Here is a 25,528-nt window from a genome sequence, read left to right on the forward strand (position 1 = left end):
CGCCCCTTTGCTAGCACCACTACTTCTCGCATTAAAAATCACTTTGTGCCTCGGAAGATGTCGTCTTAAAAATAAACGCCAAAGGGACCGTATGGTCTGCTTTCTTGGAAGTCTGCATGAATATCGGAGGCAGATCCATCTTAATGGACAGCCTCCCAAAAGCCTTCATTCCGAGTGCAATGCTCTCATATACCTTCGTGCACGTGTTCCAGAAATTATTTTTTGGCGAATAACCAAGCGCGTCTTGTTTTCCTATTAAGTGGAGATGTATGTACTACGTATAACTAATCCGCGCTCGAGCTTTGGGGTTTTTACCAGGACGCCCTAATCGGGAACGATCGTCGCGCTTACCTAAAACTTCGCAACGCGGATTCCGAGGCCAGCGCTACATGTGACACAACGAAGACAATGCCGCAAATCGACTAATCAGCCCAGCGTAGCTGAGCAGAGCTCGTCTCTTCGAGGCCCTAAGTGAAACGGCGCGGCCGACCGACTCAGTGTTGCAGCCGCTACGCTCCACGCTCCGTGGGGCGCGGCTTACTGCCCTGAAGGAAGAAAAAAAAAAACCACCGCGCGCGCACGCCGCGCAATCTCCGAGTCTTCCCGATTCCGGCTACTTGCGGACCCGATCTCGAGTAGCGATAACGAGCTGCGTTCGCTTACGTAGCGCGACTACCTCGACGATTGGGGACAGCGGCTGGCCACGGCCACCAGGATTAAATGAAATCCCGTCGCCCGAGGATCCGCTCACGACGACGGAAAAGGAAGAGCGTGCGCCATTCTCGGCTTTTCGCCTCCCCGTTGGTTGGGCTTCTTTTTCTGTCCGCCGTCGTCCGCACCCTATAGTGACGCGTGAGCGACCTTATTCCGGGCGAGGACGCTACGCCCGCGCCGAAGCTCCCGGCGCCGGAGATGAGGAGGATACGTTCTCGGAAGAAGCGTTTCTGCTCAATTGTTGGAATAGCAATCAGTCGGCGGGGCAGCGAGGAAAGTTACTGGCAGACCGCCCGGCAGCCGCCCTTATGGGAGACTGAAATTTACACTCCGCGCGTGTCTAGCTATACCCGCTTCCTTCTTTCTTTCCTCGCACGACGTGGCCACCGCCGTTGCGAGGCCATTCATTAACAGAGCACGTCCGGGCACCACCACGCACTCCCTCGGAGTGCACTCTATGCCACACGCTTCATCCGCATGACCCCAACGGCGACCCACACACAACCTGAACGACCCAAACGTTTTCGGCCCTTTCGACTCGACGACCGGTATCGCTAATCGGTCCGGAAAACTCGCCTTATCCCGCGTTCGCGCACCACAAGTTTGGTATATACCAGCTCCAATCGATCCGGGAACGCTGCGAAACGTATTGTCACCCAATAAAGAGTTCCGTATTTTCTTACCCAGCACCTCCACCAGATGTCACGTGGTCGTGACGGTAACGAAGGCTGCGGTAAGACTGGTAAATACGAACCTCTTTATTGAATACGAACTTGGGTCCAGGAACTGAAAACTCGAAGTAACAAGCAATGCGGTGATCATAGCGGCGATCGTAGTCGTGGCCGTAGGTAATATCATCGTCTATTATACATGAATGATCGAAAATTCCAGCGTTATCGCGGGGGCTCGCGTTAACTCAAGAATAAACTCGAGTACTCGTGTTGCGTGCGTAATCTTATCAGAATAATATAAAACACTCGAGAGGTTTCCCAAACGTTGCGGTGCCTAGCGATGGTAACAGTTTTTGGTGGGTGAAACCCGATCACATCAAAATAAAGCACTAAGCGTGCGTGGCAATTTACACACGCGCTTGTCCGGAGTACGCTCGCTGGTTCCCGATCAGATATGTCGAAAGTGTACGGACAGTCATTCTCTACAAACAGGTGCATGCTTCGTAAGCTACAGGGCAAGTATAGGGTCGTGCACACCTTTAACGCAATAAATACTCACATCGTTCACGCAGTAATATTAACATAAAGGATAATGTAGGAAGGTATGCGAAAGAAATTCATTGGCAAGTTGCTTTTAAATCACCCCTGCAATCTGAATAGCTAAGCTCGTCTTGCACAAAACGATGTTCATGCCGAAAGCTAGACAGTTACTATTAACAGTACGTATACAGCAAATCCTCTCTATATAAAAGTATGCACCGTTCATTACAAATCAGATAAACAGTATGCGAAGTACCATAGAGTTTCCTAAAATTAACTAGAGGGGACTCTGGCGCTGCGATCGTTCAGACACCATGGGAATGATGGGTAGTACACAAATTTGCCTAGTCTTCGTACTTGCGGACTTCGAACGCACTTGTGGCTTTGTTTATTGCTGTGCTTTGGTTTTCTTTCGGATAACAGAATGGATCGTTGTGAACTTCGTGACCATATTTCAATTGGTGAGCCTAAAAAGGTTAAAGCGGTGAAGTGTAACTTCTGACTCTTGCTCAACTTTGTTTTGCGACAAAGCGGATACAGCCAACGCGGAGCCAAACGGAGCCGAAAGAACGAAGACTAGGCAAATATGTGTACTACCCATCATTCCCATGCTGGCTGAAGCGTCATGCGTTGCAGCTCCCATAGACACTAGCGCCAGAGTTCCCTCTAGTAAGTATTGTAGGAAACTCTATGCGAAGTACCACTAAAGCAGGTGGAGCAATGTTTTTCGCTGTACCTCTTGTACGCCACAGAACTGAAGACTGCGTTCCCCATCTGTGTGAAAAAAATTGCTGCCTATGTCAATTTACTACAAAATATTCTGTTTGCGGAGACTTTCTACAGCAAAGTCGAGCGCTTTCACGGGTACAAGGGCAGTAGACCATGCCAAAATCACACGTTCTAGTATAAACCCATGCAATATCGTATAACTTAAAATTGATCTACACAACTTGGAACTTCGCATAGTGCGAATTGAACGTTGGCACAACACGCAGTTACTGGCTAAGATCATCCAGGTCGCAGTGTGTATACTTTTTTCACATCTCGCAGTGCTCACAGCAGTGATCAAATCAGTGCAAAAATTAGGCACACACAGCAAGCATGACAAATGAGGTTTACACAACTTTTCGCACGTTTCGGGCACAGCGAGTGGCCTTCACGTTCGTCATCTATAATTGCTAATTAGCACACCTTTGTCGCAACATTCACACTCTTCGAGTACAGCAGTATTTTGGACAGGAACCTAAATGTATGTGACACGTTATTTTGCTAAGGCAACGTACAGTATGTGAAAAGATCTACCAAAACGTTATTGCTCGAATGGCAAAGACAGATCACCGCCGTCTGATATTTTGCCTAAACTGGAGCCTTCATCGCGTTGCAGAAAACACTTCAATCTCACGTATTTAGTAATTTATTTCCAACAGCTTGAATTTCCTTTATTACTCGGTATAACAGCTTCTCTGGCCCGCATTAATGAAACGCGTAGTTTCACATCTGGAGGGCTTGCTAATCCTGACAAAAAGATGAAAAAAAAAAACATTATTTTTTCAACAACAAAAGTAACAGCTAAAAGGAGATATTCCGGCATGACGTGATAACTCATATGCTTCATCACGACGTCTCATTATTACAAGGTTTTCGTCGTATCACTGCCTTTACTAGAGGAGCTGACATATTGAGACTGAAAATAAGTTTGGAGAAAGAGAGATGCGGACGCAACGCATCAGGTGTCTGTTCAGTTCTCGCGTAACAGTTGTGGATCCTACCACGAAAATGAGCGAGACAAATATTGAAGTTCAGATCCTCTATTATAAGGCCTGCAGCATTTGAATCTTATTTTTATATTTCTCTTGTAATCTGCTGCCGCTTGTAAGACATATTTGTGCATCACTGTCGTTGTCGCATGGTTCCGTCCATATTTCTTTGCTGAGGTTTAACAGAAAGTATGAGATGGCGTGGGAAAGAATGTCAGGTGGTTTACTCCCCCGACCTTCTGCTCATTTTTTTCTGTGTTCCACTTGGGCAGCAATTGCCCGTCACGAAAAGCTGCACGTAATAACACACCATGAGCACGTAAGTGACACACACGATTATGCACAACAGTGCAGTTCCGGAATTCTGTATTTCCTTCACTAAACGACGCTTTGCTTTGGCGATGAAAGAATAATAATAAAAAAGAACCGACGAACACGCACCCGTGCCCGTCAGTTCTTGTTTGTCAGTCACAACAAAGAGAACACACAAAATATTTATAATTGAGGTGAAAACTGAGCCACTGCTGTGTAATAATTTGAACCAACCAACACGACACCGAAAAGATGCGTAAGGAGCAAGACACACACAAAAATAAAAAAAGAAGACGTCCTAAATTTATGGCGCCAAGACAGTATCTTCTCAACGTCGCATGTTCACTCTCTCTGGGCAGCTATCTTGTAGCGATGCCTTTTCCGATGCTAATGCCTTTTCGCGTTTTTCGCGCTTGGCCAGTGGTCAGAGCGGCAGTTAGTCCACTTTATTAATGGGATCAGCGCTCGTAAGCAGTGGAGACTAGCATAGAATCACTTGTAATGCATCGCTACAAAATACCTGGTGCATTTTCTCACTCTGGTCCGTTATTGAAAAATTCGATATAGCCACGAGCAGACTAAAAAAAAACTATTTTACTGACGCTTTTCTTGTAGCACTTGAAAGGTGTTACAAAGTGCGTGTATATTTAATGTTTTATGCTTCTGACCTTAATATAGCACTGATACCTGGACTAATTTGTTGAAATGCATATTCGAACGGCAGCGCAACTGCGTGCGAAACACAGAGAAAGGTCACCTCTTACTGTTTCACATACGTGATACAATACGCTGTGTGTTTATATTTTTTCGTTGATAAAGATTAGTCGCTAGTTGCGGGCCATGGGTTGATCGAGGTTACGTCTCTCTGTTGCGTGTATGGTCAGAGCTGCCGTTCGAATAGCCGTTTTTCATAGCGTGCCCGCATATGTCAAGCTTATGTGTACATCTAAAACGGGAAAAGCTGGTCGACAAGCTGTGGAATAAAAGCTAACTCGTATCTGAAGAGTTATCACGCTGCGTTAAAAGTATTCCGCTTTCAATCGCTAGATGCGCTGGATAGAAAAAGGGTCAGCGTAAAGCGCAGACGCGAGAAACAAAAGACCACGAGAAGTGAGACGCGAGTTCATTTCGCGCCACTTTCGCCATCAAATTTTCTTAGCAAGAGTGGCGGCTGTGCGACACGCCTAATATGCTGCATGTGTTGAGTGTAGCAGGGAATCCCTAAGGGTAACGCGTCCGTATTCTTGGCCTTTTTTAAGGTATGCATATGAAAGGGATGACCATATACTATAGATCTGCGGCTATGTAGGATCAATGTGGCGTACAACTACATCACCTCGGTGCACCGAATTAAAGCTTGAAAGAGCATACAGAACGAACTTCTCACGGCACTTGCGAATGCACGTGCCGCGTACTTACTCTTTAGCGCCCATGCCTTGAGGTCCTTGATGCCCATCATGTTCTTGAAGTAGGCCATTTGGCAGTCACTCGAAATGCCAGACTCGTGTCCCATGCGGATCATGACAGGCAGGATCCTCTTGAGCCCTTCGGCCATCATTTTGCGGCCGTCGGCCTCCTGGGTCCTGACCGCTTGCACGAAACGGTCGTACTCAGACGTCGTGGTCGGCACAGGTTCCGTCGTCGTCGTGACGGACTCATCCATGTCTTCAGCTTCTTTCGTCACCCCGGCCCACTCTTCCGGAGGGGAAGTCGCCATCGGCGACTCTATCGCCGTAACGCGGAGGCCTTCGATGCACAGTAGGATGTATAAGAACAGCGCAATATTTGCCATGGTGACAAAGTACTACGACTTCTCTGATGAACCGCGGCGGCGCTACCAAAGCCTGTTAAGGCTATCACGACCGAGCCATAGACAGCAGCAAGGTATCTTGCGCGGTTCTTGAACAAACAAAAAAAAAGCGCTGCAGGTTCCGCTAATATGAAGACGCGCTGCCTGGTCACTTGAACGTTTCCTGTCGTTCGCTCCGAGCAGGTGCGCGGAAGGATGAGTGCTACGGAGGGCTGTCAATCTTTGTGTCCGCGATCCGCTTACGCGCGCTTGAATCGGAGTGGTGAAAGTTTATGTTCGTCGTGCTGTTGGAAAGAACGGAGCCTATAACGGTCCCCCGGACTGTGGCGATTCGCTTCTTGGCATAGGTCGCTGGAGCGGTCGAGCGAGGGTCGTGTAGGAGGAAGGCCTCTCCACTGCTTTTCTCCTTTCCTTTCTCCATCAGCCGGGCGTTTGTTTCTCGGAGAGAGCCATTGGCCTGCGACGCTGTTTTGGAAGCCGGGAAACACCACGTGTCTTGTTTGTGCTTTGGTGTGAGAGAGAAGAGAAAGAAATGTGTCATGGGGAGGGGGAATCGGAGCGTCCGCAGCCCGGCGGCCGGGCTCCTTCCAGCGGCGGGACTCTTTATGGACGCCGTGCCCCGGTCCAATGCCAGTTTGTTGCTGGCCGCATGAGGAAGAGTGGGTCAGGCAAATACCCCTTCTATGCACGCTCGCTCCGCATCACGAGGACCCGCTGCCGCGCATGCCACTGGGCGGCACGCCAAGCCACTGCAGCTGCAGTCGCAGTGAGAGGAAAGCGCACTGCTCCTGAGAAAGTGGCGAGCGTGTGTCGTGCCACTGCATAAAACCATTGGTTCTATCTAGAAAGTCACGGCGCTCCTTTTATGGGCGCGTGGATCTGGCCTTCCTGCAAAACCTTTCACAATGTTTGGCTGGCGGAACTAATCATAGTGCCCCAAACACCCAGCTGCTGCTGACTTTATTCCGGAATTTTTGGCCTTACTGCGTGGTTTAAACTTATTCGCGGGTATACACAATGATCTCTAGAGTGTGGTCAGACATCTCATCCACGTGCGAGCAGTCTCGCTTTCGTGAACTATTCACTCGCGTTACACATTTCAGGCTCCTGTGATCAGAGTTGCCAGCTCGACACGGCAAAAAATAGCCATGAAATTGGAAACACTAGCCAAAAAGTATCACACTTGAGCCATTGGAAGCAAACGTAGCCAAAAGTAGCCACACGTGTGTGAAAACAACTAAGATTGTACTTAAATGACTAACTGCAAGAGCCTTTTGGTGGAAATGCAAGTACAGCAAGAACCCTTCCAAATCATCATTGCGGAGATTGAAGCATAAATACTCTAGCAATCATTTCATGCAGGGTTACGAAGTTTCGTGCGCTGTTGCAGCAATGACACTCTCTTCGGGCGTATTGCGCAACTTCTCTTAGAAGAACTAGAAGTACCAGCTTTGTAGCGACAATAAAAATGACTACTGCATGAGTGTGCTCAGAATCACAGTTGATAAGGTTGACGCATGAGTTGTAGTCACTTTCGCAATCGTTTCTCGCGTGATGAAGTCCGAGCAGTTAATATTTCCGACTCGTAGTCCATGCCTAATTCTAAGAAATAATGCTGACAGTTCGTCGGACATTTTATTTCCATTGTCGCTGAGCGAAGAGCTTCCTGGATGCGGAGCGCTTAGATTGGGGCCGTTCGCTTCCAATTTACAGTTCGCATTCCTTAAGAGGTGGTTCCTCTATACACCCCCCCCCCCCCGGATTCAGCCACGTATCCAAAAAATCACAGTTTCGCCGCAAGGGCGAAGCAATGAATGCGATAGCAAGAAACTAATGCTATACGAAGTGAGGCTCGCCAATGGATACTCTCAGTTTGAACAGCGCTCCTGTTGCAAAGGCGGCCGAAGCAGCGAAGGAAACTAGCGTGCTTCAAGTGTCGAGCTGTGACACTTGATAGTTCGCGCTCATCTGTTTGTTCGTTTAGCGGCGTCCCTTCAGCTCGAGTGACTTTCGTACGCTCCGTAACATGAGCGCGGACATCACGGTGACGGCTTGAAACATCCCTCTTCCCCTCAGCACGAGAAAACCGCACGAGCAGACAGCGGAAGGGCAAGGTTCTCCCTGCGCAAATATAAGAAGCGAGCGAGCAAGCTCGCCGACGACTTTTAAATGCACCCGTCGCGCTCCTAGCGCCATCTCGCTGGTAATGACGAAACGTTTATAAGCGCCTACCGTCTCTGAGTCCGTCCGGCGGTAAAGGGTGTGTATGTAACGCTCGCCGTTAGCTACGTGGAGGATCTATGTTTCGTGGCGTATACAGTGGTTAGCGCCACTCGCTGCGGAGCAAGATGTCCCTGGTTCGATTCCGCGCTTCGGAAGCATTTTTCTTAAAAATTTTTCTTTGGGACTTTTATATATTGTGGGGTCTGATGCGATATAACCGCCGCCCTCGGAACACACGGAGACAGTTCACGCGGTCGGGCAACAAACATGTAGACGTTTATTAAAACACTTCTTTACATAAGGCGAGCTCGCCGGCCGAATTAGTAAACACGTAACACGCTAACAATGAATACTGGGAAACATATAACGCACACTCAAGACAGTATAAGACATACAGTACAATATAACATAAGACATACAATAAGACAACATAATACAATACAAATGCGGCGCCGCAGATGCACGACTCACCACGAGGGTCCGAGGGCAGCGAGCCGCGGTACCGTCCCCGGACCCACCGCGAGGAGACGCCCATCCGCGCGCGCTGCCACACCCCAAAAGAGAGATTCACTCCTGTTTCTATGCGCCGACCTATATTCGCGGCGGCGATGCCGGCGCCACCGCGCTAAACTCGGGTTACAGCGAAGCGCATCCCTGACCTTGGACGAACGCCTCGGCTTACGCCGAGCACGTGCGTTCCAAACACAGCGGCCGCGCCCAAGTTACGGCAATCGCCTTTACTGGGGTGATATGGCACCCCCACAATATATATACATACTTATACATATACGGTGCATGACGGCGGCGACGGCGACGGCGACGGCAAAATTCAGCCGAGACTGTCCATATAATTGCTATCGCAATAAAAGTGTTTTCTTTTGTGCAATGCAAGCGTCAATTTAAAGTTCGCTAGCTGGAAACACGCTGTGGTCGCCATGTTTTGACACCGCATACTCGAACACCAGCGGCTGATGTTAACTTGGTTGAAATGGAGGGAACAAGAAAGTAGCCAATATAATAATTAGAATAATTCTTAGGATTTAACGTCCCAAAACTAGAAATAGCCAAGTAGCGAAGACGTTTCTTCTGCCGCCACCAGCCGAAAAGAGTAGCCAAATTGGTGCAAGGTATAGTCACACCTGGTAACCCTGCCTGTGACCTCATCCGGGTCATCTAAGGGAACTTTGAGTCCGTTTGGTGCATTAAGATGGCAGCCCCGCAAATCTGAGACATTTATTTATTTATTTATTTATTTATTTATTTATTTATTTATTTATTTATTTATTTATTTATTGGAAGTAGCTCAAGGACCCTGTATACAGGGTCTTACATGAAACGTGGGTGGGTTAGTTGATGTTGAGAAAGAGATGTTCAACGGCGGCGTTGAAGTTTACATAAAGGACGTTATGAGAATCCCAGTCGATGGCTGTCGTGATAATAAATGAACGTTTGCAGGTGCGTGGTTGTGAGGGCACGGGTAGGGTATAGAGCTTTGCCGTGGCTGAGGCGTTCAGGGGTGCGATGAGCTGGATTCATGGAACCGTTAGCCAAAAGATGAAAAAAAAAATTATGATATTGTCACGTAGTCTTGCGACTAGTGCGGTAGGAACCCGAAAACAGTCTGGGAGGCAACCACTTTATTGGTCGAGCATGTGCCCGAATTCCTCGGCAGTAACGTCGACAGACGCGGCTGTTGGTAGGCGTAAAGAACACTGCACCTCGGTGCTGCGCGCTCTTTTAAAACAAGGCGTAGACCATGTGTGTCGTATCTTATCAGTATGTCAAGTGACACACAAAAAGAAAGCAGTAACATAGTTAAACTCCGACACACTGCGCGCATAGTTCCACGCGTGCAACGAAAGGAACAGATGCAACAAATGATAAAGATAGCGCGCCTGCAGTGACCAACTGCATAGCCCACGTGGCATTGCCCCCCTTTCAAGAGACATCGTCCCGATGTTGAAACTAAACATGAAACACATGATTGTAAGACAAAATGGTGCGAAATCTAACATGAACAAAGAAAGAAGTAGTCGATTATTAGTGTGTTAGTAGCAGCGTTCATGGTAAGGCTTCAAGCGAACGACATGGACCACCTCAGGGCGTGGGCGACGTCGCTGTGACGAGGTGAAGTTGTCGGGGACAACCTCATAATCCAAAGAACCTAGTCGTCGTAAAATCTTGTATGGTCCGAAGTAGCGTCGCAGCAGTTTTTCACTCAGGCCTCGTTTTCGAAAGGGATTCCATACCCAGACGCGGTCGCCAGGTTGATACTGTTGGTCGCTTCGACGCAGATTGTAGCGTCGGACGTCGGCTTTTTGCTGGGCTTGAATGCGTACACGGGCCAATTGCCGAGCCTCTTCTGCTCGCTGCAGGTAGACAGAGACGTCAAAGTTCTCTTCCTCGGTCGTGTTTGGAAGCATGGCATCAAGCGTTGTCACGGGTTCTCTTCCGTAGAGCAATTTGAATGGCGTCATCTGTGTCGTTTCCTGCACTGCGGTGTTGTATGCAAAAGTTACATAGGGCAACACGGCGTCCCAGTACTTATGTTCGATGTCTACATACATAGATAGCATGTCGGCAATGGTTTTGTTCAGACGCTCAGTAAGACCGTTCGTCTGAGGGTGGTAAGCTGTCGTCCTGCGGTGGCTTGTGTGGCTATAGTGCAGGATTGCTTGCGTCAGGTCAGCCGTGAACGCCGTTCCTCTATCAGTAATAAGCACCTCGGGCGCCCCGTGTCGCAGTACAATGTTTTCGACGAAAAACTTGGCGACTTCCGCTGCGCTTCCCTTGGGGAGAGGTTTTGTTTCGGCGAAACGAGTGAGATAATCAGTTGCCACGACGATCCATTTGTTTCCATCAGCGGACGTCGGGAACGGTCCAAGAAGGTCCATTCCAATCTGCTGGAAAGGCCTTGAGGGTGGTTTGATCGCCTTTAGATGCCCAGCAGGCTTCAATGGGGGTTTCTTGCGCCTTTGACAATCTCGACAGGTTTTTACATATAGCGCCGTGTCGGCGGCGAGACTGGGCCAGTAGTACTTCTTTTGAATTCTTGCCAGTGTGCGGGTGAATCCGAGGTGACCTGACGCTGGTTCATCGTGGCAAGCGTGCAGAATTTCTGTGCGAAGTTCCGGAGGCACGACCAGAAGGAAACTTGCCCGATTTGGGGAAAAGTTCTTTTTCACCAGAAGGTCATTCTCCAAGCAGAATGAAGATAGACCGCGTTTGTAAGCTTGCGGAACGGATGAGGTCTTGCCTTCCAGGTACTCAATCAAGGCGCGCATGTCGGGGTCGCTTCGCTGCTGTTTGGCGAGATTCGTAGCATTGAGCACTCCGAGAAAGGACTCGTCGTCTACATCTTGCGGGGCAGCGTCGATGGGTGCGCGGGAAAGACAGTCGGCGTCTGAGTGCTTGCGTCCGGACTTGTAAACGACCTTGACGTCAAACTCTTGAAGTCTCAAGCTCCAACGTGCTAGGCGGCCTGACGGGTCTTTCAGGTTTGCAAGCCAACAGAGTGCATGATGGTCTGTTACCACCTTGAAGGGCCGTCCGTAGAGGTAAGGGCGGAATTTGGCGGTTGCCCAGACAATGGCGAGGCACTCCTTTTCGGTTGTCGAATAATTCGCCTCCGCTTTCGAGAGCGATCGACTGGCATAGGCGATGACCTTTTCGAGGGAGTCGCTTCTTTGGACGAGCACCGCGCCGAGTCCAACGCTGCTTGCATCAGTATGAATCTCTGTCTCGGCGTTTTCGTCGAAGTGCGCGAGTACTGGCGGCGACTGAAGGCGGCGTTGAAGCTCTGCGAATGCTTCGGCTTGTGAAGTTTCCCACGTAAATTCGACGTCTGATTTTGTTAGTCGTGTCAGCGGCTCAGCAATTTTGGAGAAGTTCGGCACAAAGCGCCTGTAATAGGCGCATAATCCCAAAAAGCGGCGGACAGCTTTTTTGTCCTTAGGCCGCGGAAAGCCCGCGATGGCTGAAGTTTTCTGTGGATCCGGGCTTACGCCATCTTTGCTGACAACATGGCCGAGGAACAGCAACTCCTGGTAGGCAAACCGACACTTGTCCGGTCTGAGGGTCAGCCCGGAAGATTCGATTGCCTCGAGCACAACCCTCAGCCTGCTCAGGTGTTCCTCGAAGTTTGCCGCAAAGACAACGACGTCGTCAAGGTAGACGAGGCACGTTTGCCACTTCAGGCCAACCAGGACCGTGTCCATAACCCTCTGGAAAGTAGCTGGTGCGGTGCAAAGTCCGAATGGCATGACTTTGAACTCATAGAGGCCATCCGGCGTGACGAAAACGGTCTTTTCCCTGTCCCGTTCGTCGATTTCAATTTGCCAATAACCGCTCTTTAAGTCCATTGAGGAGAAGTATTTGGCATTACTTAGACGGTCTAAGGTGTCGTCGACACGTGGTAGCGGGTAGACGTCCTTCTTTGTAACGCGGTTCAATCGACGATAATCCACGCAAAATCGCAGCGTCCCGTCCTTCTTTCTGACGAGCACAACGGGCGATGCCCAGGGGCTCTGCGATGGCTGAATGATGTCATCACGTAGCATGTCGTCAACTTGCTTCTTGATGGCCTCGCGTTCTCGCGTCGCGACTCGATAAGGGCTTTGGCGAACAGGCTGCGTAAATTCGTCTGTGAAAATGCGGTGCTTGGCGATTGTCGTCTGTCTGATTTTCGACGACGACGAAAAGCAGTTTTTGTGTTGCCGCAGAAGGTTAACCAGCTGTTCTTGTCTGTGCACTGGCAGCTCGTGGTTGACGTTAAATGTGGGCTCCGGTTCTGGTGCTTCGGTCACGTGGTCTGACGACGAGTCCATCAGGCTGAATGCTTCGCTGATTTCGGAAAAATTTTCGATAAAAGCAACAGTCGTGCCTTTGTTGAGGTGCCTCTTTTCCGCAGTGAAGTTTGTGACCAGTACTTGTGCGCACCCGTTTTTGAAGTGAGTGATACCTCTAGCGACACAGATTCCACGGTCAAGCAGTAACTCCGGTTTTCCTTCAACAATACCATCCATTGCTTCTAACCTGTAGTTGCCGACGGTAACGAGCGAGCTTGAGTAGGGCGGGAGGCTAACGTGTTCTTCGAGCACGCTCAAGGGTGCGGTGCATTCAGCACTGTGGTCCCGGTTTACCGCCTGGTCGGTTGAAAGCGTAATCGACTGCGACTTCAGATCGATGACGGCGCCGTGTTTCTATAAGAAGTCAATGCCGAGTATCACGTCTCGAGAGCAGTGCTGAAGTATTACAAAGGTGACAGGATAGGTGTCGTCATGAATTGTGACTCTCGCCGTGCACCTTCCTTTCGGCGTAATAAGGTGACCACCAGCTGTGCGCATCTGTGCGCCATCCCACTCCGTCTTCACTTTCCTTAGCTCAGTGGCTAAGTACCCGCTAATGACGGAATAGTCAGCGCCCGTGTCCACTAGGGCACTAACGTTGCGGCCATCAATAAGTACGTCGAGGTCTGCCGTTCTTGACCTTGCGTTACAGTTCCGACGTGGGTTTGGTCGCGGCTGCGTCGTGTTGTCCGGCTGTTTATGCGTCGCGTCGCCGTGTATTCGTCGATCATAGTTTCCCTCGGTTCGTGACTTAGGCTCGGAGAAGCGTCGCTTTGACGTCGCACGTGTATTTTCATCCTTGTCGTCTGCGGCGGAGGTTGTTCGGAAATTTGGCCCACAGCAACCACACCTCCAGTGGCTGCAGTCTTTAGTTTCCCGGGCTTGGGGACCGGCCACGTGCTGCCGCAAACTGTGACCGACGTTCCGGTGAATGTTGGCGGGCAGGCGACGGTGAGCGGGAGGAATACCGGGGCCCCCACTCAGTGGCACTGAGGTACTCCGCAATATCTCGTGGTCTTTCGCCGCGTTGTGGGCACGGCGCGGTGGCGGAAAACCCGCGCAGACCCATTTGTCTGTAGTGACAACGGCGGTATATGTGTCCAGCTTCTCCGCAGTGGTAACACAATGGTCGCTGATCCGGTGCGCGGCATACGTCGGTCTTCCTCGGGGAGCTCCGCGGAACGAGGGGCGGGCGGCTGGTCATGTCTGTTGGTGGAAGACGACGTCGCGGCATAGGGTTGTTCTGGCGCGGGATGAAGGGGCGTGCTGAACGGCGAGCGGCGGCAGCATAAGTCATCAGTTGTGGTTCGTCTATTGCTTCGCACGGTTCGTGGGTCCCGAGGGCGTGCTGAACTTCTTCTCTTATTACGCTGCTGAGAGACGCCAGCTGAGGTTGCGAAGAGGGAAACAGCATGCGCAATTCTTCCCGGATTACGGCTCTGATAACGTCCCTGAGGCTTTCGTCGTGCGGGATAGTAGTTCTGGCAGTGCTGTCCATCGTTGCCGTCGATAGGCGGTCATAATGCCTTGCACGCATTTGCAGTGACTTTTCGATGTGGCTGGCTTCTTTTATGAAGTCTTCAACGGTAGTGGGGGTGTTCCGTAAAAGCCCAGCGAAAAGGTTTTCTTTTACGCCTCGCATCAAGAAGCGCACCTTCTTGTCTTCAGACATCGTTGGGTCGGCTCTTCGAAACAGTCTGTGCATTTCTTCGACGTACGTACATTAGGACGGATTCGCCAGGCTGTTGTGTGCGCGTTTGAAGCAGTAGCTCAGCGCGTTCCCTGCCGTTTTCGCTAGGGAACGATTCCAGGAGGCTCTGTTTCAACAGATGCCAAGAAGATAGCGATGCTTCACGGTTTTCAAACCACACCCTGGCGGAGTCCTCTAACGCGAAGAAGACGTGCCGAAGTTTACTGTCGTCGTCCCACTTGTTGAGGCTAGCTACCCTTTCGAACTTGTCTAGCCATTCTTGGGCGTCTTCCCATGGTGAGCCACGGAACATTGGCGGCTCTCTTGGCTGCTGGAGGACTATCGGTGTCGTGGTTGAGTCGGTGATGCTAGCTTCTGCCTTATTCGTTGACATCTTGATTGCAAGAGGGCCGAACTCCGGAGGCAAATTTTGCAATCGGCGGCTTGCTCGCTGGCTGGTAGCAACGTCGACTGGAAGCGCACGAAGGGGGCTGGTGCTCCGACTTCTACGGCGCGACTTGGGCATGGGACCCCAGCACCTCCACCAGATGTCACGTAGTCTTGCGACTAGGGCGGTAGGAACCCGAAAACAGTCTGGGAGGCAACCACTTTATTGGTCGAGCATGTGCCCGAATTCCTCGGCAGTAACGTCGACAGACGCGGCTGTTGGTAGGCGTAAAGAACACTGCACCTCGGTGCTGCGCGCTCTTTTAAAACAAGGCGTAGACCATGTGTATCGTATCTTATCAGTATGTCAAGTGACACACAACAAGAAAGCAGTAACATAGTTAAACTCCGACACACTGCGCGCATAGTTCCACGCGTGCAACGAAAGGAACAGATGCAACAAATGATAAAGATAGCGCGCCTGCAGTGACCAACTGCATAGCCCACGTGGCAATATAATAAAAGCCTCGTCGCATTTGAAGGCTTGGTAGCAGTGCTTTTCCTTTTAAGTTAGTTACGCTAAGTAGTGTAAGAGTAATCAGTATATACAAATCCCGCCGCTCTGGTCTAGTGGTTATGGTGCTCGACTGCTGGCCCGAAGGTCGCGGGATCGAATCCCGGCCGTGACGGCTGCATTTCGATGGAGGCAAAATCGTAGAGGCCCGTGTACTTAGATTTAGGCGCACGTCAGAGAAGCCCAGGTAGTCGAAATTTCCGGAGACTTCCACTGCGGCGTCTCTCATAATCTTGTCATGGTTCTGGGACGTAAAGACCCTAGCAACTAGTATATTATTAGAATATATAAATCTAACTGCGCGGTTTTGTATCGATTAAATGAGATCGGTTAGAACGCGTTCATGCGGATCCCAAACAGAACTAGCACATTCTAATTAGGGTCGGATTGGTGTTTCGTAGGCTAGTAACCTTACCGAAGGGGAGGCATGCGTTAGATTCCGCTTGAGGTAACCTGAAGTACGGTTAGCGCCGTTAGTAATCTTGGTTATATGCATTTGCCACGTTAGGTCACTGGAGGGAATATTGCTATAGGTACTTTGCGCAAGATTATGTAGTGATGTTGTGGCCGCTAATAGCGTATTTAAATTCTGGGTACTCGTGCCGCCTATGAATGGAAACACCAAGAACGTTTTGTTAGTATTCACAAGCATTAACCAGTCATTCCACCACTTATCTAACTTTATTATATCGTTTTGGAGGGCCAGATCCTGTTCTGTTGTGTTTTAACTGGTTTGCTGAGGAGAGGTTCAGGTTTATATCACCTCGGCTACTCCATTTCTGTAAGTCCTTCGGCGAAAAAAAAAAGTTACTCGTACGTCAATACTTGGACGACAAATGACGCAGTCATTTGCAAGCAGACGTATATTTGACGAAATATTACTGGGTAGGTTGTTAATATAAATTAGGAAAAGGGCTGGCCCCAAAACAGTGCATTGTGACACGCCAGATAAAACTGGAGATGAATTTGAATTATTATTTGCGTGCACTAATTGCTGTCGGTTAATTTATTTATTCCGGTCTAGGACAAGTGGGTGCAGTTTAAGTCTCGAGTGTTTTAATAGCAACCGCTAATGTGCGGCTTTGTTAAATGCCTTTTTCAAAATCAATGAAGTGGGCGTCAATGGGCATGTCTTCATCAATGTTAGTATGAATGTCATGAAGAAAAAGCGCTAGTTGAGTTTCACATGACATTTTTGAAGCCCACGTTGACTTGGGTTTAAAAATTGTGAAACGGAATTTACGAAGTTGACGGTATAGATGTAAATGACATGTTCCACGATTCTCGAGCAGACACTAGTTATCGAAATTGGGCGTTAGTAGGAGGTAGAGCACTGCACGGGCCGGATTTTACGGGCTGGGCCCGGCCTGGGCCCGCTTTATGAAGCCCGAGCCCAGCCCGGGCCCGTGGTTCCAAGCGCGGGCCCGGCCCGGGCCCGGGCGTACATGACCGAACCAAGCCCGAGCCCGGCCCGGGCCCGGGCGTACTTGACCCTACCCAGCCCGAGCCCGGCCCGGGCCCGGGCGTTCATTACTACACTAATCCAGGGCGCGCTAGCTTGTTCATGACCAGGCCCGCCCCGTGCCCGCTAGAGGATATTAGTTGTTGATGATGATTATTAATGATGCCGTGCGCTTTGTAGCGGGCGATCGGACGGAAAATCCGGTGTGTACATGCATCGAAATGTTGCTTTGCCTGCGGTGGTAGCTCAGCGGTTAATCTGTTTCGCTGTTAAGTCCTAGGACGCGGGTGCGATTCCCGCAGCCACGGCGGCCGCAATTTGATGGGGGCGAAATGCAAGAACACCCGTCTATATACTTATCTTTAGGTGCACGTTAGAGAACTCAAGGTGGTCGAAATTGATCCGGTGCCACTACGGCGTGCCTCGTAATCATATCGTGGCTTGGCACGTAATACCAAGGAATATAAATGAAATGTACCGTATGTGTCAACCTAGAATAAAAGACCGAAATCTTTATGCTTCCCATGGGAACAACCGTGATCTGGCCCATTGTTGGTGCTGTTAATATATATATATATATATATATATATATATATATATATATATATATATATATATATATATATATATATATATATATATATATATATTTATTTATATATATATATATATATATATAGATCAGCTTGGCACAGTATACCTTAGACCATGGAATGCATAACATTCGCGTGTGCTCGAAGGCCCGTCTTACGCCTTTTAATGAGCGGGTCCGAGTCCGGCCCGGCCCGCAGCCTCAAGCTCGGGCCCGCACTTTCAAGCCCGAGCCCAGCCCGGGCCCGCCGGAAAACGCTTCGGACGGCCCGGCCCGGGCCCGTGTAGTGCTCTAGTAGGAGAGTTCTTTCTTAGGAACTGGAGCAATCTTTCCCAACCTACCATCGCGAGGCAGGTTGCTGCATGACAATGCCTGTGGAAAATTAGGAAACAGGATAGTCGTTGCTATGCAATTAGTGTATTTGCGCACATATGAGTTGGTGCCGTCAGGACAAGCAGTTGACGTGTACACTTTAACGAATCAATTACTTCGGCGATATCTTCGAGAGAAAATTACGAAAACTGTTACCGTGGAATAGCCAGATGCCGTATGCATGGCCTTTAATGATCTGACACCCCCCCCCCCTTCTTTTTTGTCACCTCCTTAAGCGCCACCGCTGATTCACGCACGTAACGCCTCGCGACTCTCCCTTCCCCGCATTCGCCGCTCATCCGTTTCCTTCTCTCTTTTCCAATTATAGAAACTTCCGTGGCCATATTTTTTTTTACACCCAGCTCGCCGTCTGAAACGTGTTTTAGACCATCGATTTCTCACGCGCGCGTCAATTGTTGTAGCCACGCGTCGGTGCGAACGCTTTCTCCCATGACTCGAGCAGGATGCGAAGCGCCTGTGCTTCATAACTGAGCTGGTGCGATGCGCCCAACTATACGACCAGCTGCAGTAGCTATCGCCACAGATCTCGCAAGCGTGACCGCCTTGTCCGTTGTTTTCACTTTCACGCTGACGGCAATCCCTGAAGGATAAAACTATATTCGGCTACAACCTCAGAGTAAACCTAAGCTCTATCCAACGAAACCGCGGTGCGCCTGTCCTTCGCCCCTGTAAAGGAGTGGTAATATCAGCTGGTTTTCATTCGAAGCGTGAGTACTTTCCCTTTGCTAATGTAATAATAGCTGGGGTTTAACGTCCCAAAACCACGATATGATTATGAGGAACGCCGTAGTGGAAGGCTCCGGAAATTTCGACCACCTGGGGTTCTTTAACGTGCACCTAAATCTAAGTACACGGGCCTCAAACATTTTCGCCTCCATCGAAAATGAAGCCTCCGCGCCTGGGATTCGATCCCGTGACCTTCGGGTCAGTAATCGAGCACTATAACCAATAGACCACCGTTGTGGGGCCCTTTGCTAGTGTATATGCTACATACGGTACGGAGAACTTTATTTAAAGATCCGGAGAAGTGCCACCCCTTAGGATGACACCGCGGGCCGCTCCCACGTGGGGACAGTTAGATGATGATGATGATTCAACTTTTATTAAGCCCAACTGTGTTGGTAGTGCACGCAGGCACCAGACGGGGCGGTTCCCTAGTTTCGGGACCCGTATGTATCTAGCAGCTCCTGGCCCCTGTCCGTCAGCGCAAGCTGAGTCGGTAGGGCGGGGCTGGATAACAAGGTCTCCCATCGCTCAAGGGGTTGGGGATTGGGGGTGTTGGGGGGAAGGGAAGGAGGGGGTTTTTTTAGTTCTGTGCACTCTGTCAAGATGTGCGGCAGGGTGCCATTCTCGCTCTTGCAAAACGGACAGAGCGTGTCGTGTTCCGCAGGGTACATGCGGTTCATCAGTACAGGATGCACAAGCGATCCCGCCTGCGCTCGACGCAGTATCGTCTGTTGTTGCCTGTTCAGTTCGGGGTGCGGCTCTGGCAGTCTGCACCTTTCCTCTCGGTACATCCGGGTAATGTCCCGAAAGCTGGTAACCGGGTGCGGTAGCTCTTCCGGCTCATGCTCGGCCCGGAGTGACATTTCTCGGGCATGATAGTCGGCAATGGTGTTGCCTGCTACCTGCGAGTGAGCCGGGACCCACACGAGCTCTACGGCTCTTCCCGGAGGCTTGCACTTGGATAGAATGGCTCGGGCCGCGGATGAGATTACCCCCCTGCGGAAGCTTCCGTAGGCTGTCTTCGAGTCAGTGACCACGGTGTCCACGCTCGGCTGTGCGAGTGCGAGGGCCACGGCCGCTTCCTCGGCAACTGCGGGGTCTATTGTCTTCAGGGATGCGCTGACGATCAGCCTGTCTTTGGTTGTAACCACCACCGCCGCACGGTCACTGTGTTTTCGGAGCGAGGCGTCCGCGTACAGGACCCTGGGGCTCTCTTCCAGCTTCCGAGCCATGGCTTTGGCCCGTGCGGTGCGCCTCTCGTCGTCCTTGCCCGGCGTCATGTTCCGGGGAAGGGGTTTGGTTTGGATGGTCGTCCTCCAGTCTTCCGGAAGGGCCGCCTTGATGGGTACTGGCTCGATCTGCCATCCTATTTTGCGTAGGACGGCTCGTCCGTGCTCCGTGTGACTGAGCCGGATTCTTTGATTAGAGAGGTGGGGACAGTTAGACCTAGCCTAACCGCCACGTCGCAGGCTCTCTGGACAGCCCAAAGTTGATGCTGATATTCCGAGCTCTTGAGGGCCGAGCTCCATTTCTGCTCTGTAAGGTCCTTATCCCCACGTAACGAGGGGCACCGCCAAAGCATGTGCTCTAAATCGCACGTTCCCCCGCAGCCAGGGCATTGCGAGCTGAAGTCACTTGGAAATAGACAGTGCATGAAAGCGAGATTCAGATAAGAATTAGTTTGCAGCATCCTAAGGGTCATCGCCTGGGGTCTCGTGAGCTTTTTGTGTGGTGAAGGAAATACTCTTCTTTCCAGATAAAAATGCTTTGTGAGTTCATTAAATGTGAATAAATTGTCTCAGAACTCTTGAACCCTGCTATCTGACAAGGCTTCTCCTGCCGCGCGGAGAGTTAGTACGCGCGCTTGGGAGTGGGCGATGTCGTTGAGGTTGGTGAGCGAGTCCAAATTTTGACCTAGGTGTGCCGGGAACCAAATAATTGTGTGCATAGTTATGGTCCTGTTCTTAAGAACCTCATGTGCCTCTTTCGCTATGGAGCCCGAGGCAAACGCCCTGACTGCCGATCTAGAATCCGAGTAGATTTGCGTCCTCTTGTCATCCAAGAGTGCCAGAGCAATAGCAACCTGCTCCGCTTTACGCATTACGATGTAAAATAAAAGTTCGTCTTTCGAATCTAACACATTACTTGTAGCTGAATATTGATGTCATAATATCGGACAAAACCTTGTCGGGACGTTCAGGTTTGGTTTCTAAAACAAGAGACACAAGCGTATATATTTGCGGCAAAATTCGGCGCGGAAGTTCTCGGCGTAACGTAAATGGCCCAACATAATTGGACATAGCATCTATGCGAATTATTTTATGCGTGAGACGGCAAAGGGTGTGAGCGCACCTTGTATTTTTTTTTCAGGTTGTTACCTTCTATGCGGGGCTTTGCTCGACTTTAGCTAGATGATGCTAGGTTGTTTCTATACGTTGGTTCTCAGCTCAGAGAGGTTCGAGTTGAAACTACAGACAGTCACAGACACGACACGGATGTCCAAACTGCAGAGACGGAAACCAAGCGTTCGCACCTCTCATAGATCTACGGGCACGTCGTCGTTGGCGTATGCCTTCCATCGCTTCGGCTAGCCGCCGTCGCTTCGCAGAAATTTGTTGGGCTAACTGTTGCCTTCTTCATTTTTAGTGGACTAGTGGTGAGTAGTGGGATTTACCTCATTTCTGTGGAACATACCCGTTTATGATGATGATGATAGTTTTTTGGTTCGCCGGACAAGGAACGATTTGCTAAGCAGCTTCGCTGTTAAAAAGGAAACAAACAAACAAACAATGCAACTGCTCAGCCGGCGCGATGGCTCAATGGTTACGGCGCTCGGCTGCTCGAAAGACGCGGGTTCTATCCCTGCCGCGGCGGTCGCATTTCGATGGAAGCGAAACGCTCGTCAAAAATACTCCGCCGCGCCGTGCCCATAGCAGACTACATTAATTTTGGTGTCTGCCGTGTGCATTCTTTCTTCGTCCCGCATGAAATTAGCGCCGGCAGCGCGCATTCCACAATACTTGCAAACAACTATCGCAGCTCTATTGTGTGATCCCTATCCATATAGCATTCTCCAGATAATAATTTGCCCCCGGATACGAATATATCTTTTTCCCCAATTGCCGTCAAAACCATATCGTCTTAGGAACGGTATGTTGGGTCGCCAGGACGTCGACAAGTTCTTCCGAAACTTGACAGCAACAATTCTGCAACATCTTTGGCGAAAACACTATGTAGTAGTTGTCGTTTTTGCTTACGGAGTTTTACCTCTCAAGACCATGGTATGGTTATGAGGCAAGCCGTAGTGGGAGACTCCAGATTAATTTTGACCATATGGGTTTATTGAACGCGCAGCTAAATCTAAGTACCGCATTTCGACCCCATCGAAATGCGGCCGCCGTGGCCGGGAATCGAACCCGCGTCCTCTAGGTTAGCAGCCCGGTGGCCGAGACAGTAGTTTGTCCGCTGTCATTAAGGGGGGGGGGTCCAAAAAATGCAAGGTTGATTTAGGAATCAAAATGCGTCCGAACATGCGCAGTTACGCCGGGCCCTTACCGAGCGCCTATGGAGTATATACACTGCGGCTGCAGGCTACAGCAGCTCCTAACCTCATCTGCATACACTACGGTTGCTAGGATATACTTAATGGCCACCCTAACTGGGTTAACCGGCGCCCGCGGTATGCCTGTCGCTGACGCCGTTAATCAAATGCTTTCCTTCTGCTGTCCCTCCGCTTTCGCAATCGCAAATGCGCCCAATGTATCACGCCCAGTACCCGAGATATCCGGTCAGCAGAGTGCGGCTATGCCACGCTTATTTTGTAGATAGCTGATACATGTGTTTATTTCGTTCGAACGCATTTTGTTTAAGATATCGGGCTATATTTACGTCTGCTCTCGTGGGTCAGTTTAAGACGCGCGCATTACTTCTGCTACAAATCGCGATGTTAAAGAAGCTAATTAAACATTACTAGCTACCTATTTATATTTCACTTTAAGGCACTCTACTCAATTACAAAATTGAAGCAGGAAAGAGGTGAAGCCGTGTGTGCTTAGAAGAGATAGTCAAACTGCACGACCACTTTCGAAATATCCTTCCTTAAAATGCATCTACAAAATACAATGGCGTTCCACTGAAGTTAGTCGAAGCCAGTTTGGGACGATTGCAACTGCAACTCGAATGCATGTTTTAACAGATTTCGCGGACGCATGTTTCATAAGTGGTGCTTTTATTAGGATATTTACTGGGCTTACATGACGCCACTATTACGAATAATACTTTCTGGGGTTTTACGTCCCCAAACCACGACATAATTACGAGGCACGCCGTAGTGGAGGGCTCCGGAAATTTCGACCACCTGGGGTTCTTTAATGTGCGCCTAAATCTAAAGTACGCGGGCCTCTAGCATTCTCGCCTCTATCGAAAATGCGACCGCCGTGGCCGTGGCCGAGATTGAACCCGCGACCTTCGGGTCAGCAGCCGAGCACCGCTCCACTGCACCGGTGGTAAAGTTGAGCCGCCATTGTACCACCGCGGTGGCTGCCACCACTAATGACCGTTGGTTTCGGAGCTGCAGCGCTGAAATCTCCGCGCGTGACGTCGCGGATTTCAAAGTCTATTTTTCGTACTTTAGCTACATTGGCTCAACGAAATTCTGAAACTTGGTATGTTAAGTCTATATGGCCCCCTCAGAGGACAAGGTACTTCATTTTTACCGATTAGGAACTTCGTATGACCTAGTAGACGCCGTCAAATCTATGACGTCATGGTGTTCGGTGCAGGAATTTCAAGGTGGCGTCGCCCACCTGCATTTCCTTTTCGAGCGTTTCCTCGCCTACCAAGCCTCTCCTGGCGGTATAAGAGCGGCGTTTTTGGTATTGTAAAATTGTAATTTACCAATACGCGAAAAAGCGTTGTTCTCTTTAGTGTCCATATATATATATATATATATATATATATATATATATATATATATGAATGAAGCAAAGCGAAATTAAGGCGACGAAAAACAACTTGCCGCTTGCAGGAGCCAAACCTGTATAGCGTTTTGTTGGTCAGCTGCCTGATTCCTAAGGGTCACGTAGTACTGCGTGGCACAATTGAGAAAAACCAACGTTCCACATTTACGTGTCGTGGCTACGAGCGACGCTGGCTGACACTCCCAGGGTTAAATGTTGTACGCACACATGCATAAATACCCAAGGAAGTAGGACCAGCTGCCACCGTAAACAACCGGTAGTTCATCACACCATGATGTCGTGGGCTCGGCTCCCATCCGCTGCGAGTTGTTTTCTTGTTGTTGTTTTTTTCGTCCGCATTAGAGTATTCGTATACCTTACAATTTCTACGCATTATTGAGGAACTACAGATAACTTCCCGTATGCTTTCCTTGGCTTCATTATCTGTTGGTTCATGTAGTTGCACTTATCAAAAGCAATCCCTTCGACCGATTCCCTTTCTCGTTCATTACGCATACAGTACAGGTGTCCGCACCTATATAAAGCGCTTGCAGGGCTCACAGTCTTGGCAGACTTCGGGTCTCCAGGTTTTCGACGAAGAATTGCTGTATGCCCATACCGTTGAGGCAGAATAACACACAGAAATTAATGCCGCATTTACTTGGCAGAAAAGCCGTAACCGCGGACCTGGCAGCTTGCGCAGCAACAGTTCGACGCGCTGACCACCAAGTCATCGGCAAAGTACACCTCCGGCCCTGTTTTTTTTTAATTGATTGAAACATAATTTCATTATAGTACCATTCTAGGCATGCCGCCAAGCAAACCTTTCAAGGAATCATTAAAGAGCTCTAGCGGTATCTCTCTCCCTCTCTTCCTTCCTCTTTAATCGGGAACAAAACCCATAATCAAGATCGCGCTGCATACTGCAATTATCACGCATACTTGCACACTATGAGTTGCCGACGTACTTTCCGTGAATAAAGGTTTCGACAAGTTGTACCAAGAGTGGTATAACTCCAGCCTGTTTCTGATGCCCATTAGAATACCATTAAAGTGGCGTGTAATCTGAGGCTACACCACGCTCCGCCACCGCCTATCGCCCATCGTGGCTGCCGATATTTATAGTATACAGCGTTCCATTGTCTGTGCAAGAGCCGAGACGCTCACAGCTTCCTGAACTGGTTGTAACAAATGTGCGCAGCTAACGCTCCCGCTCACTTCTAATTTAGGTGGTAAAACTCGTTTGGCAGCGAGCATATATATATATGTGTGTATATATATATATATATATATATATATATATATATATATATATATATATATATATATATATATATATATATATATATATATATATATATATTCTTTCAATCTGGGGGTTTTCGTTTCCCGTCACTCAGAGAACGGCATCGATGAGAAGCTTGTTTTGTTGTTTTTTACTATCGATAAGCGATTTGTCTTTTTAATGACGTACTATATAGCGTGACGGTGAATGCAACATGACTGAAGTTCTGTAGCGTGCTTCTATAGGCCGCATGTGGGCTGAGGAGACGTGCTGGCAGCTTTTGACGAAGCTGGCAGAGCAGGCGCTCCCGCGGCTGCAGTGGAAACTGCGTTTGTATACTTCCTTCGATGCGCTCCACGCAGGCATGTCCCGCTTCCTGGCCTTCTCGGCAGCCGCCGCGATGCGCGCTCTTCCCGTGCCCTCTTGCTCGCACGTTCTCATTCAGGAGAGGAAGATTGTACGGTCGATTCCCGTTGCTCGATCGCTCCGTAATACGCGCATTCCGCCATGCCCTCGAACCGCTTTGCGCTTGTTCCGCGTGCTGTATGTATGCACGCTTTCGGGTGCATATCCGCGTGTATGTATAT

The 25,528-nt window shown here is 49.6% G+C and overlaps 1 protein-coding gene across 1 annotated transcript in view; it reads right to left on the reverse strand.

Annotated features, from left to right (window-relative positions):
• Positions 1-5,789, reverse strand: part of LOC119379844 (nose resistant to fluoxetine protein 6) — a 116,595-nt gene extending 110,806 nt beyond the window's left edge. Inside the window, exon 1 of the mRNA XM_037648958.2 lies at positions 5,414-5,789. Coding sequence (XP_037504886.2) covers positions 5,414-5,786 — 373 coding nt within the window. The 5' untranslated portion in view covers positions 5,787-5,789. The remainder of the gene's footprint in view (positions 1-5,413) is intronic.
• Positions 5,790-25,528: the final 19,739 nt, after the last annotated feature.

The sequence above is a fragment of the Rhipicephalus sanguineus genome, chromosome 1, assembly GCF_013339695.2.
Source record: "Rhipicephalus sanguineus isolate Rsan-2018 chromosome 1, BIME_Rsan_1.4, whole genome shotgun sequence".
NCBI lineage: Eukaryota > Metazoa > Arthropoda > Arachnida > Ixodida > Ixodidae > Rhipicephalus > Rhipicephalus sanguineus.